Source organism: Emiliania huxleyi, assembly GCF_000372725.1.
Source record: "Emiliania huxleyi CCMP1516 unplaced genomic scaffold EMIHUscaffold_45, whole genome shotgun sequence".
NCBI classification, from domain to species: domain Eukaryota; phylum Haptophyta; order Isochrysidales; family Noelaerhabdaceae; genus Emiliania; species Emiliania huxleyi.
Genome location: NW_005198611.1, coordinates 292673 through 304198, shown reverse-complemented (window position 1 = coordinate 304198; position 11526 = coordinate 292673). Strand labels below are relative to the sequence as shown.

The 11526-nt window shown below is 65.5% G+C and overlaps 3 protein-coding genes across 3 annotated transcripts; 2 read left to right on the top strand and 1 right to left on the bottom strand.

Moving 5' to 3' along the window:
* On the bottom strand, positions 1 to 3970 carry EMIHUDRAFT_102910 (phosphatidylcholine-sterol O-acyltransferase; the record flags this gene model as incomplete). The annotated part of the gene is made up of 2 exons (XM_005768687.1): positions 1 to 3005; positions 3718 to 3970. The coding sequence occupies 2 exons, from the start codon at positions 3968 to 3970 to the stop codon at positions 1 to 3; spliced, it is 3258 nt and encodes a 1085-aa protein (XP_005768744.1).
* Positions 3971 to 4759: 789 nt separating this feature from the next.
* Positions 4760 to 5727, top strand: EMIHUDRAFT_464321 (hypothetical protein; the record flags this gene model as incomplete). Its single annotated transcript, XM_005768686.1, has 3 exons — positions 4760 to 4891; positions 4951 to 5076; positions 5146 to 5727. 3 exons carry the CDS (start codon positions 4760 to 4762, stop codon positions 5470 to 5472), a joined length of 585 nt encoding a protein of 194 aa, XP_005768743.1. The 3' UTR covers positions 5473 to 5727.
* A 297-nt stretch (positions 5728 to 6024) lies between these two features.
* Positions 6025 to 7952, top strand: EMIHUDRAFT_210662 (hypothetical protein; the record flags this gene model as incomplete). Its single annotated transcript, XM_005768685.1, has 3 exons — positions 6025 to 7311; positions 7369 to 7497; positions 7554 to 7952. 3 exons carry the CDS (start codon positions 6025 to 6027, stop codon positions 7950 to 7952), a joined length of 1815 nt encoding a protein of 604 aa, XP_005768742.1.
* Between the last annotated feature and the right edge of the window lie 3574 nt (positions 7953 to 11526).

The window sequence follows — 11526 nt, the reverse complement described above, 5'->3', positions numbered from 1 at the left end:
CTACTGCGCGCCGGCCACTGGCTTGACTTTAAGTTCTATTGCGACATTGATGCGAGCGGTGTCGAGGTCGACCACAATCTCCCGGTCTTCACCGTGGATGTCGTCACGGCAGAGCTTGACTGTCGTGCTGCCGGGGTACAGTGCCGGGTCGCCGCCGGCTGAGCGATACTCAAGAGAAAATCGGCATCCGTTGTTCATGTGGGCCGCCTCCTCTGAGATGCTGCCTGCGGTTTGGGAGTGCGTGGCCCACGCAGCGCTGCAATGAGCTTGTGCCACGGGAACCCACTCGGTGTGCGCGAGGCGGGTTGTGACCGTCTCCGTCATGTTGTTGGGCGCGAGGTCCCATTCGTAGGTGACACGAAGCTCGTCGTTGACGAGCTCGGGTGGCGGTTTGTACCGGCAGCTGTAGTAGCACGATCCGCATCGCATCTCGCCGAGGTACACATGGCTCACAAGTATTTTGATCTGTGGCGGCCGGCACACGTGCTGCAGCACCGAGAAGTGGGTCATCGGCATGGACACAATGCCGCGGTGATCCGCACCTGGGATCTCAATCTCATCGACGCGCAGTCCGTCTTGCCGCCAGGACAACGGCCACTTCAGGGACGAGTAGTTGACCGTCCGGTCGCCGGAGCCGGAGGTGAAGGTCCAAAGGTGCTGGTCCGCGTCGCTCCACTTTTTCGACTCCACGTTCACCTGCGGCGCGTTCGGCATCTCGTAGATGACCCCATTCTTAATCCGAAAGCCCTCGTGCGCGACCTGTGCATCGCCGTCCGGCTCGAAGAGGCAGGTTCGCTGGCCTTCCTTGAACTTGCATGATCGCCGGCGGTAGACGACAGCTGCCATTGTTGGCTTGGCGCAGCCATGGATGGAGAGGACGCGCTTGATCTCTGGCGCAGCCGTGCAGTTGGCTGAAAAGACAGGATCACCCGCATAGAGGCCCTGCCACATCTCAAACTCGCGAAACATCTCTTCGAGCGCGAACATCGTCTCCATCGAGACGGGCCGGTAAGACCCCGAGCGACCATCGCAACGCTCGTCCCCGTCCCGAAAAGGCCAGCAGACCTCGCCCTTATCGCCCAAGCTCTCCTGCAACCGCTTGGTCGCCACTTCGCACTCGCCAGTGTCTGCCTCGCCCCCACAGCCGGGGATGCCCTCGTGTGGCACCTTGTACCCAGCGGGTGTGAAGTCTGACGGGAGCCAGCGCAGGTTCAAGGTCGCTTTGGCGCCCGACTCTCCAAGCGGGACGCGATGCAGCTCGATGCGCTCGCCAGCAACCATCTGAATTGGCGGGGCTACGGGCGAGCTGCTGCGAGTGAAGAGCGCACGCGTCGCCGGAGTGGCATCGTCGCCATCGGAGAGGCACAGCTTGTACTCGCCGATGGCGGGGTCGGTTCCGAAGAGGCGCTCGTCCTTGATGCAGACGGTCAGCTCCAGGCCGGGGAGCGAGTCGGGCTCGGCATCCCACGAGAATTGAAACAGCTCGTTGTAGACGGGATGCGCACCGCCCACCGCTGCACTAGTGAGGTTGAGGTCGTTTCCCGCACGGTTTACGATCGGACCTCCACGATAGCTGCGGAGCGTAAAGACGACATAGGAGTCCGTGTCACTGTCGGCGTCGGTGTCAATGAGGTCGAGGCTGATCAGCTCAATCTGCAGGACGCCCTGGCTCCGCACCCAGCACGGGTGCGAGATTGGGGTGCCGCGGAGCGCCTTGGACGCGAGGAAGAGGAAGAACATCGAGCCCCACGAACGCATGACGGTGTGTCCTCCCGACACCGAGAGCACCGCTGGCACCAAGCCGTTCACCGTGCCAGGGATGATGTACTGATGCGTGCCCGATGTGGCCCCAAGGAACGGGCCCGCGACCGCCACCAGCGAGTTAACGTACTTGTCAAGCCACTCGCGGCCGCCCCGCGCCACGCCCGCCGGGGATGACACGACCCAGTGTGTGAAGTAGTGGGCGACGCGGCAGCCCATGGAATGGGCGAGCAGTACCGCTGGGTGGCCTTGTGCTGCCACCAGCTGCTCGATCCCATCCATCAGCGACGTGAAGTAGCCGTCCCGCTCCTCGAGCTTCGGGATGGCCACCCGCCAGTCGTAAGGGAAGGCGCGGATGGACTTGCCCACCTCGAGGCCGGCGTCCTCCAGCTCGTCGATCAGCGGCCCCATCAACGCGGCGAACGCCTTGACGATGGGTACCTTGGACAGGTACGAGAGCGCGTCGCAAGTCGTTTCGTCATTGAGAGGCCGCACACGGACGCCGCGGGGGTCCTTCCATCCCTCCTCGAGGCAGATGTGCGCGGCGTAGACGTTGCGCGTTATTGACTCCTCGCCGGTGAGGAACTCCTCGGCCTTGTCGTGGCAGGGAGCACCGCCGTCCTCGTCGTTTCCGTTCTGCCCTCCCGCTCTGAGCAGCTCCCTCACCGGCTCGAGCGCCATGAGCATCTGCTTGCACGTGCCGCCATTCATCGCGAGCTTCTCCGCCCTTTTTAAACACCGGAGCACCTTCTTATTTTTGGAGAGGCCCTCGTCCTCCGCGATAAAGGCCTGCAGCTCCGAGATGTCCACATCGCCGTCGTCATCCTCGTCGAATCGATCTTCAAGCTGCGCGATCCAGTCGTCGGCAGTGTTGAAGGTGAGCAGCTTGGAAATGACCGTCCGCGTGAGGATGAGCATGTCGAGCACGATGTTCCGGTCCACCCACTCGGGCCGGCTCTCCGACTCTTTGCACACGAGCACGGAGCCCACCATTGAGTTGATGCACGCGACTGGATTGCGGACGCGATAGCCCATTGACTTCATCGCCGACCCAACTCCATGCGGTGGAAGCCAGGTTGGCGCGGCGCCGGGCACGTCGATGCCAAAGATTGCAAGGCGCTCCCTGATGTCCTGCGCTAGTGCGCCCGAGCTGGTCAGGCCCGCGTTGACGCCGAGATTCTCATCGATACCAGCCAAGCTATCCTGATCATCCACTAGGCCGTCCACCAGACCGCTGGCTAGGCCTGCGGCGGTGTTGTGTAAGCCTGTGAGCAGGTCACCCACGTTGTCGGCGGCGTCGACTATCATATCACCCAACCCGTCGACACCCACATCACCCAAGTCTCGCGCGTCCGGCGGTCGTGCTGGCGAGATCTCTAAATCACGCTGCCCTGCGGATGCGTCGGGGCTCTTGCTGCACGCATTGCCCATGCCTGGGCAGCTGGTCGCCTCCCCCTCCGCGTTCTGGGGCCGTGCAATTTGGCTTTTCGGTAAAGCGGTGAATTAGGCGGGCGGCATGAGCGTTGGCCTGCATACACGTCATTTGTGTTCACACCACGCGGAACGCATCTCCATCGCTTCGGTGAAGGGGGTGAACCGCGCAATCCTAGATCGCCGTGCAAAGCTCGCTTCCGAGCTCTCACGCCGCGCGTAGGTAGGGGGGCCCTTAGTTTATAGGGGCCTAGAGAACACAACCCCCTCTCCTTTTCTCCCAGTAAGCTAAAAGTACGTACACGTTAGAGAACGTACACGTTTCTGGAACCAAAAAAACGAGAGGGTCCCCAGCACTTTTCGTTTCCGGAAATTTCCAGGGAAAACCAGAGAGTTTGGAGCTCCATTCTGGCAACCAACTCTCGAGTTTCCCTGAGAGCTGAGTGAGTCTGAGAGCTGGTCTGGGGCAAAATCTGAGGCGAAACCGAGAAACCCGGCAACATACCGGGTATTTTCCAGGTATACCCGGGGTTTTCCAGGTAGCCGCTTCGCCTGTCGTCTCCTTGCTGCGCAGCAGGGTGTAGTTCGGGCCCGCCTCCGCCACGCTGTCCAGCAGCTGGGCGGCGCTCGCCATCTCGACCGCGTCGTCCTCCGGCGGAAGCTCCGCGTTGCCCGCGGCCGCCTCCCGAGCGCGCTCGTCGCGCATCCGTTCGTGGTGGGCCTGCCGACGCGCCACGCCGGCCCCCGTGTGCCTCGCCGCCGCGTCCGGCGACGGCATCGATCCTGTCCGCCCGAGCGTGACTCGCAACTCCACGATTTGCCGTCCACGGACAAAGCGGCTCCCCCCACCAAAGTTGAATCGTGTCCTCAGATACATGCATACCCGCAAAATACCCCGGTATTTTGCCGATTTGGCTGATTTTGGGCCCAAACCAGCTGATTTCCACGGACGGAGTTTCCTCGGGAAACTAGCGAGGAAACGAGAGGGTGCTGTAGAGTCTAGAGAAACACGGAAAGGAAACGAGACGGGGTGAGCGAGGAAATATGTATGCAGCCTAACGGGATGAGCGCGAAGGGCCTCGAAAAAAAGCCAAGAGAGGGGTTGGAGGGCGGGAGAAGCCAAAAGCCGTCGCGGGCGAGGCGGGACGAGAGATTTTTCAATACCAAACAACTCTAACACTCACGAGCTGTTTTGTCGGGACGAGCGAGGCAAAAGGGGGGGGTGGCTGATAAATAGCTGTAGGCGCGCGCGGGCGGCGGCGGCGCGGGCGGCGAGCGCACGCGCCAGGCAGGGGTGGTGGATGGGGATCGGGAGAAGGGGAAGCGGAGCCGAGCGAGGCTTTGGGGAGGGGCAGGGGAGAGAGAGGATATGGGGTGGGTCGGGTCGGGTCGGGTCGGGTCGGGGTGGGGCGGCGGGCGCCGGCGCAGAGGGCGGGGAGTGGAATATAAGGATTTTTTAAATGCGCCCTTGTGCGCGCAGAGAAACCGCGGGGTGACGTTTTTCTTCTTCTTGCTGTCGCCAGCGCGAGGCACAGCTCTCGTCGTCGCCACAGCACTCGCTCGGATCATGCCGAGCCAGCCGACAGAGACGCTCGTGCAGCCCACGAGGCTATCTGCAAGCAAGCTTGAGTACTCGGTGCACCGCCCCTCGCGCCTGCTGCGGCGGGACATCGAGCTCGTCTTCCGGCCGGACCTTGAGGTGCGCGCTGCGCTGTGCCCGGTGCTTCGCGAATGCCTCTGAGACCCCTCCGCGGGCAGGCGGAGTTCCAGCGGCAGCGGCCCGGCGCGAGCAGCGACGCCAAGGACGGCTGGCTACACGAAGTGCTCCTCGCAATACCGACGTGGCAGCCAGCCACACAGGACCTCTCTGAGATCTCCGACCAGGAGCCGCCACGCCGCCGCGTTTGTTCCGCCGGCGCAGCTCGCCCCACCCGCTCTGTACCCACCGCGCAGGTCAACGGCGAGCGGCGCGAGCTGCTCGCAAACTTCACGACGTGGTCGAGTTCGCTGCGCGCGCGGCTCGCGCCGCACTGGACCGATGCGTCCTGCCCGCTGGAGGGATGCGCCAAGTACGGCACTCCAACCTCGGTCATCTACAACGAGCTCGAGGGGCTCACCTCGCTGCTGAAGTACTCGTCGGTCCCTATCGGCTGCTGCGGCATCGTGCTGCACCCAGAGTGGCAGCGCTGCGCCTACCCGGTTACGCTCTTCACCACCGCCCCGCCCGAGCTGCTGCTAGCGGCCATCGCGGAAACAGAGGCTGAGAGGGGAGGGGCGTGACCCCCGGCCTTGTCCTGCCGCCGCCCGCGCGCAGGGCCACACAGTCGACGACGTACGGGCAATATTGAGTCACAGAGAGTGCATTACGCGCATGCACCATGTGGGCCTGTGCGCTGTTGTCCGCCATATACCCGGGTACATGTTTGAGTTGCGTGCGGCAGATAGCTGTCCACCTTCGTATGCGTTGCCGTTGGAGCACGTGGTCGTGGAGTGCAGTCTGGTACGTTTTCCACGGAATTAACCCGTTACCGATTCGCCCCCCCTGTCCCGCCCCCCCGGGGGTCACCCGGGGTGGTGTCGGCAGGTCATGAGCAGACAGACCAGAGGCCTTTCCGATTCCCTGACCGGCCTGAGGACCCTAGAGCCGTAGCTGTGTGCTCAACTTTGGTCTTTGCTCAACTGCGTGACCTGTGTACGGCTTTAATGTGCGCCCTTGACGAGCTCTGTACGTACGTACTTTGAGCTTATACTCTGTAAGCACTTGGAGTGCAGTAAGCGTACGTACTTTTAACCGGAAGATGTGTAACGGACACACACACCACACACACACAAATGGCGGCCGCGGAGCTTGCAGCCGCATTCTCGGCCTTTGACGTCAACGGCGACGGCGTCATCTCGCTGGAGGAGTTTGTTGCCATCCTCACGCGCTCTGGGGAAGCGGGCAACGCACGACCGATGAGGCGGAACGAGGCGGAAGCGCTCTTCCGATCGTTTGATTGTGATGGGAATGGTGTGCTCTCCACGGAGGAATTCATCCGTCCTTGGGCAGTTCACTTGGCACGCAACTCTCTGCTCTCAGCATTGGACGCTGTTGACGCTGCCAACGGCCGCGAAAACCTGATGTGGAAAGCTCAGGCCCGGGTGGCAGTGCAAGCAGAGGCGTTTGCCAAGGCCCTCGTGGATGCACCAGGCGATCTGCCGGCTCCAGGAACTTATGCTAGCGCCGATGTGCTGTACGCTGCGCTTCGACCGCTCGCACCGGACTGCCCCCCTCCTGTTAGACTCCTTCGTTCAAGCTGGATCAAAAAGCGTGCGCGTCAACTGAGGGCGGCAGCCAGTCCTGAGGAGCGGCAGGCACTCGCGATGCCGCGGAGACAGGACCTCGAGCGTACCGATCCCGATGCCTTCATGGACGAAGAGGAGCTGCGAGCTCGTTCCGCGCCCGATCGTACAGGCTCTTTCATCACCAAGAAGCTCGCACTCGGTGCGCTCTCCTACTGCTGGCTCACCGCTGAGCATCCCGACCCCAGGGGCGAGCAGCTCGTTTCGCTGGCTGCTGCGATCGAGGCAGCAGAGGCGGGTGATCAGGCTTTCCCGGGCGAGGCGGCCTTCTTCATTGACTTCGCCTCGCTGCCTCAAAAGGGGCCCGGCGGACGGCGCACTCCCGCAGAGGCGGCTGCCTTTAGCGCGGCCCTAGGCAACATGCAGATATGGTATTCGCACCCTCTGGTGACGGCCTTCATCGCCAGGTCACTCCCCTCCGGCCACGAGAAGGTGCCACGGTACGAGGAGAGGGGATGGACCACTTGTGAGGCTTCCTGGGCGGCGCTCGCCAAGCCAATGTCACACTACTGCTGGGCGCCAATCATCGACGTGCCGCAGCAAGGCGCTGTGCAGGAGTACAGGCGGCCGGCGCCAACAACGCCCGCCGCGCTGGCGCGGTTAGTCGCTGGCAAACGATTCACGTCCAAGAAGTCAGACCTGCCCATGGTCATCGAGCTCAATACTCGGACCATTCTTTCGCTGATGCGCGACACGGAGAAGCTGGAGTTTGCACAGTGCGGCTGGGGCGATGGCGAGATGGAACAACTCCTCGAGGCAGCTTCAGCACCTCCCTCAGTGACAGCCTGCCCCTCGCGCACAATGCGCCTCACCCCTTCCCTCTCTCCCGGCCAGGTGTTGCCACTCTGCCGCAACTTGCGCAAGCTTTGGCTTTTCGAGAATCACATCGGCGACGACGGCGTCGCTGCTCTCGCCAAGGCCGCGCTCGGCGGCGCGCTTTCGACGTTGGAGGACCTTCACTCTGTACGCAAATCCAGCCCCCACACCCCACCATCCCAATCCAGACTCTGGCCCCACAGGATCTCAAGCTCAAGGGGAACCGGATCGGCGACGACGGCGTGCAGGTCCTGGCGGCCGCCATGTGTGGAGACGGCGGCGAGGCTGGCAGCTTACCGAGCTTAAAGTTGCTCAACCTCTCGAGCAATCGAGTTGGTGACTTCGGGGCGAAGGCCTTGGCGAACGCGATGGCGAGCGGGGCAATGCCCAGCCTCGGCCTGCTCTACTTGGGCAGCAACCGCATCGGTGACGCGGGCCTTTGCGCGCTGGCATCGGCGTCGGCGTCCGCATCCGGCCTCGAGCAGCTCTACCTCGAGCACAACCAGATTGGTTGCACCGGGGTGACAGCTCTCGCTGACGCGGCAACAAAACTCGGCGCCACTTGCCGCGACAAGGCTCTTTCGCCCTGGGCCGACTCATGACTCACGATTCACCCTCAAAACAGGTGCCTTCGAACGCCTCGAGCACCTTGCGCTCGACCACAACAACATCGGCGACAACGGCGTCCGCGCCCTTGGCACAGCCGCGTGCGAGGGTGCGCTGCCCGCCTGCCGGGTAATCAGCCTGAACGGCAACCCGTTACTGAGCGAGGAGGCGCAGGAAAAGCTGCGCGGTCGAGGGGTGAGGACGTGACTCGTGAGAGATCGTGTTGTGTTCGCGAGATTCTGCGCGCAATTCGCATGATCGTCTCTCTGGGGGCTGTGCACCCGAAAATGTGTTTTGCGCGTCGTCATCGTTGTTATTGACATATGGTTGATCAAAGTTGTGACACCGTCACAAAAGTGATGCACGTATTGGGAGCGAGACTGTACACAAGACTTGAAATATACACATCGACCCGTTTTTACACCGGGTCTTCGCTCGGCTTTATACTGTCTTATGGCTGTCAGCCATACTGTCTTATGTCAGCCATACTGTCAGCTGCCCCGCAGAAGCCGCTCGAGCTCCATGCGTGGCGAAGCGGCCTCGAGGTGGAGGGCCTGCAGCTTTGGGAACCCGTACACAATCTCGAGGTCGAGGTCCTGGCCACGCACGCGCACGCGCTGCCGGTTCGTCAGTTCGCGCCGGCTCTCGGTCGACGCCATCTGCACGCGCCGGCACGTCGTGACGAATCTGCGCTGCCAGCACTCCTGCCGGGGCATGGCCGCGTCGAGCGCGCGTCGCTGCTCGGGCCCGATGCTCGCTCCTGGCGCGCACTGCCACTGCCCGCGCCCCAAGCTGAGACACTCCTTGTGGTTGGCCTCGCCGCAGCGCAGCGAGAGGGGGCCCACGGCGCGCGCGGCGGCAGCGACGCCGTCGACGATCGAGTCGCTCGCCTGCCGCGGCAGAGGGCGGGTAGGAGGGGGAGCATGACGAGGGAGGACGAGGGCGAGCCTGGGGCCACGCGAGCCTGCAGCATCGGCCACACGAGGAGACCGTTGAGCTCTAGCACCGCCCTGCCCGTGCCATCGTCCACAATGGCCATCCCCCACGCCTCAAAACGCGCCTCGCTGCCCGCAACGGCGTCCACAGAGCAGCCGCAACGCCCCGCCTCCCGCACCTGCCCGCACGCGCAGCAGCGCCACCGAAAGGAGAAGGAGACGAGACGCACCACCGCCACGAGCAGCCGCACCGACGGCGGCACCTTGACCTGCAGCGAGAGCTGCTCGATCGTCCGCCCGCCGCCCGCGCCGGCCAGCGCCACCTCCTCCCCCTCTAGCCGCGGCTGGGCGGCGCGCACGTGGATGCCCGACTGCGGGCTGAGGGCGAGGTACCTCTTGCCCGCGCCATCGTTGGACCAGCGCAGCCTCGCCCGCGTGAGCAGCAAGCTGGCGCCCGGCAGCAGACCCGCAGGCAGCCGCACCTTAGAGAGGTCCGACAAGTAGGCCATCACGGCTTGCCGGCCGTCGAGCGAAGAGAGGGCGAACTGGACCGACGAGCTGCGCGCCTCGGCTCGGACCGAGAGGCTGAGCAGCACGCAGCGCACGTTGATGGCGCACCGCGCCTCCTCCTCCGGCAGGGTGAGCAGCTGCAGCAGGCTCACGCTCGGCGGCAAACATTGGCTGCGGACGTACTCGATGCGCGCGCCGCACGAGAGCGTGAGCGTGGCGCCGTGCTGCGACGGGCCAGCGTTGCGCAGCCCGCTGTTCCGCACGGCGTACTCCGCCCCGAGCTGCAGCAGCGGCGCCCTCGCGTGCAGCGGCGGCTGCGCGCCGCGTCTGCCTGGCAGCAACAGCGTCATCAGCTCCCAGCTTCCCGGAGGCGCCTGCCACGCGGGCACGCCAGGGGCGCCGCTTGCGCCAGCGGCGCCGCCTGCGCCCGCCTGTGGCTCGAGACAGACCAGCGCGTCCATCGTCAGCGCCTCGGCGGCGGGGGCGCGCCGCAGCGGGATGTGGATCGGGCGCACGAGCAGCGGCGCCGCCAGCGGGTCCTCGGAGGCGATGCTGCCCGACGCTGCGCCCGCGGCGGCGGCCGCCGCCACCGCGGCTGCCGGCCGGTGTGAGTGGTGGAGCAGCACGGCACTCCCGCCCTCGAGCAGCGCCTCGACCGCCCCGCCGCCTCCCGCGCCCCACTGGGCCTGCAGCGAGTGGCAGCGCACGCACAGAGCTGCGCTCGCCGACTCGGGCCCGCACGCCTGCCCGACGGCCGGCGGCAGCAGCTGGGGCAAAGCCAACAGCTCGAAGGATGCGAGCGCGACGACGTTGCCGAGCAACAAAGCCCCCGCAGCCATCTGGTGCGGCGGGAGCGCGAGCGGGATCTCCGCGGTGCAGTCGCGCAGGACGAAATTGTGCGGCGCGGGCGGCGCCGCCAGCGCAACCTCGCCCACCAGAACGAGCGGCGGCTGCCTACAACCGCCGTCACACACGCGGAGCCTCAAGGCCTCTGCTGCCGGTCGGTGGGGCCCGCAGCGGGTGGGCTGCCACGAGCTCGCCACACCCGCGCAGGAGAGGAGCTGCTGCTGCTCGAGCCGCCCGCTGCGCTGCAGCAGCGACGCCACGGGCCGCGAGCGCAGCACCTCGAGCAGAGTGGGCGCGTAGGGCAGCGGCGCGCGCGCCTCGCACAGCCGGCACCCGCCCGCCCGGTGACCGCAAAACTGCGACAGGAAGCGGCCTCCGCCGCCGCCGGCCGGGCTGGCGCTGGCGGTGCGGAGCGGGCCCAGGCCGGCCGAGCCGAGTAGCGCCTCGAGGGCGGCGACACGCTCGGGCGGCGTGAGGACGCCGCGCCACTTCTCCCGCCACGCGGCTTGCAGACCCGAGTGGAAGCGAGCCAGCTCGCTCAGGCCGAGCCGCAAGCCAAGCCGCCTGGTGGGACGGGTCCGAGAAGGCTCAGGCAAGCCGCAAGTAGCCCGGGTGAGCCCGAATCGCGAGCCAGCCACCGGATCTCGCACCCGCCCTCGCCGCCGGCGCGGTCGTCGGCCGCCCCTTCTCCCCCTCCCCCTCCTTCGCGTCCGCCGCCGCAGGGCGCGTGCCGCAGAATCTCGACGCGCGAGCGGCCGCACAGGCCGAAACCGAAGAGCCGGAAGCCGTTGCTCTGCCCTCCCCTGCTCTGCCCTGCGCTGCCCTGCTCCGCCTCCGGCTCGCGCGGCACATGCAGCGGGTGCACGTCGACGAGACGGACCTGCAGGATGGCTCAGAGGAGCTTCAGAGAAGGTGGGGGCGTGTAGGTGGAGGCACACGAGGCAGCGGTGAAGGGAGTGGCGCCATCTAGAGAGCAGTCGGCGTCTGCGTGCGACGTCTACTGCGCCGCGCCTTTGCGCCGGCCCGTAGGCTGGCGGTGAGGCGGAGGGGCGCGTGCGGCGTGAGCAGCGTCCACTCGCCGTCCACGCGAAAGCAGCACGCAGAAAGGCGCTCCGTCACCTGCGGGACGTGTCTCGGACGTGTCTCGGGGCGTGTCATGGACGTGGACGTGTCATGGACGTGAGGCGGTCCGGCACCTCGCCCTCGTAGTCGATCAGCGTCGAGGCGGTGACGGGCAGCACGCGGCCGCGCTCAGCCGCCGGGGAGGGCGAGGGCGGGG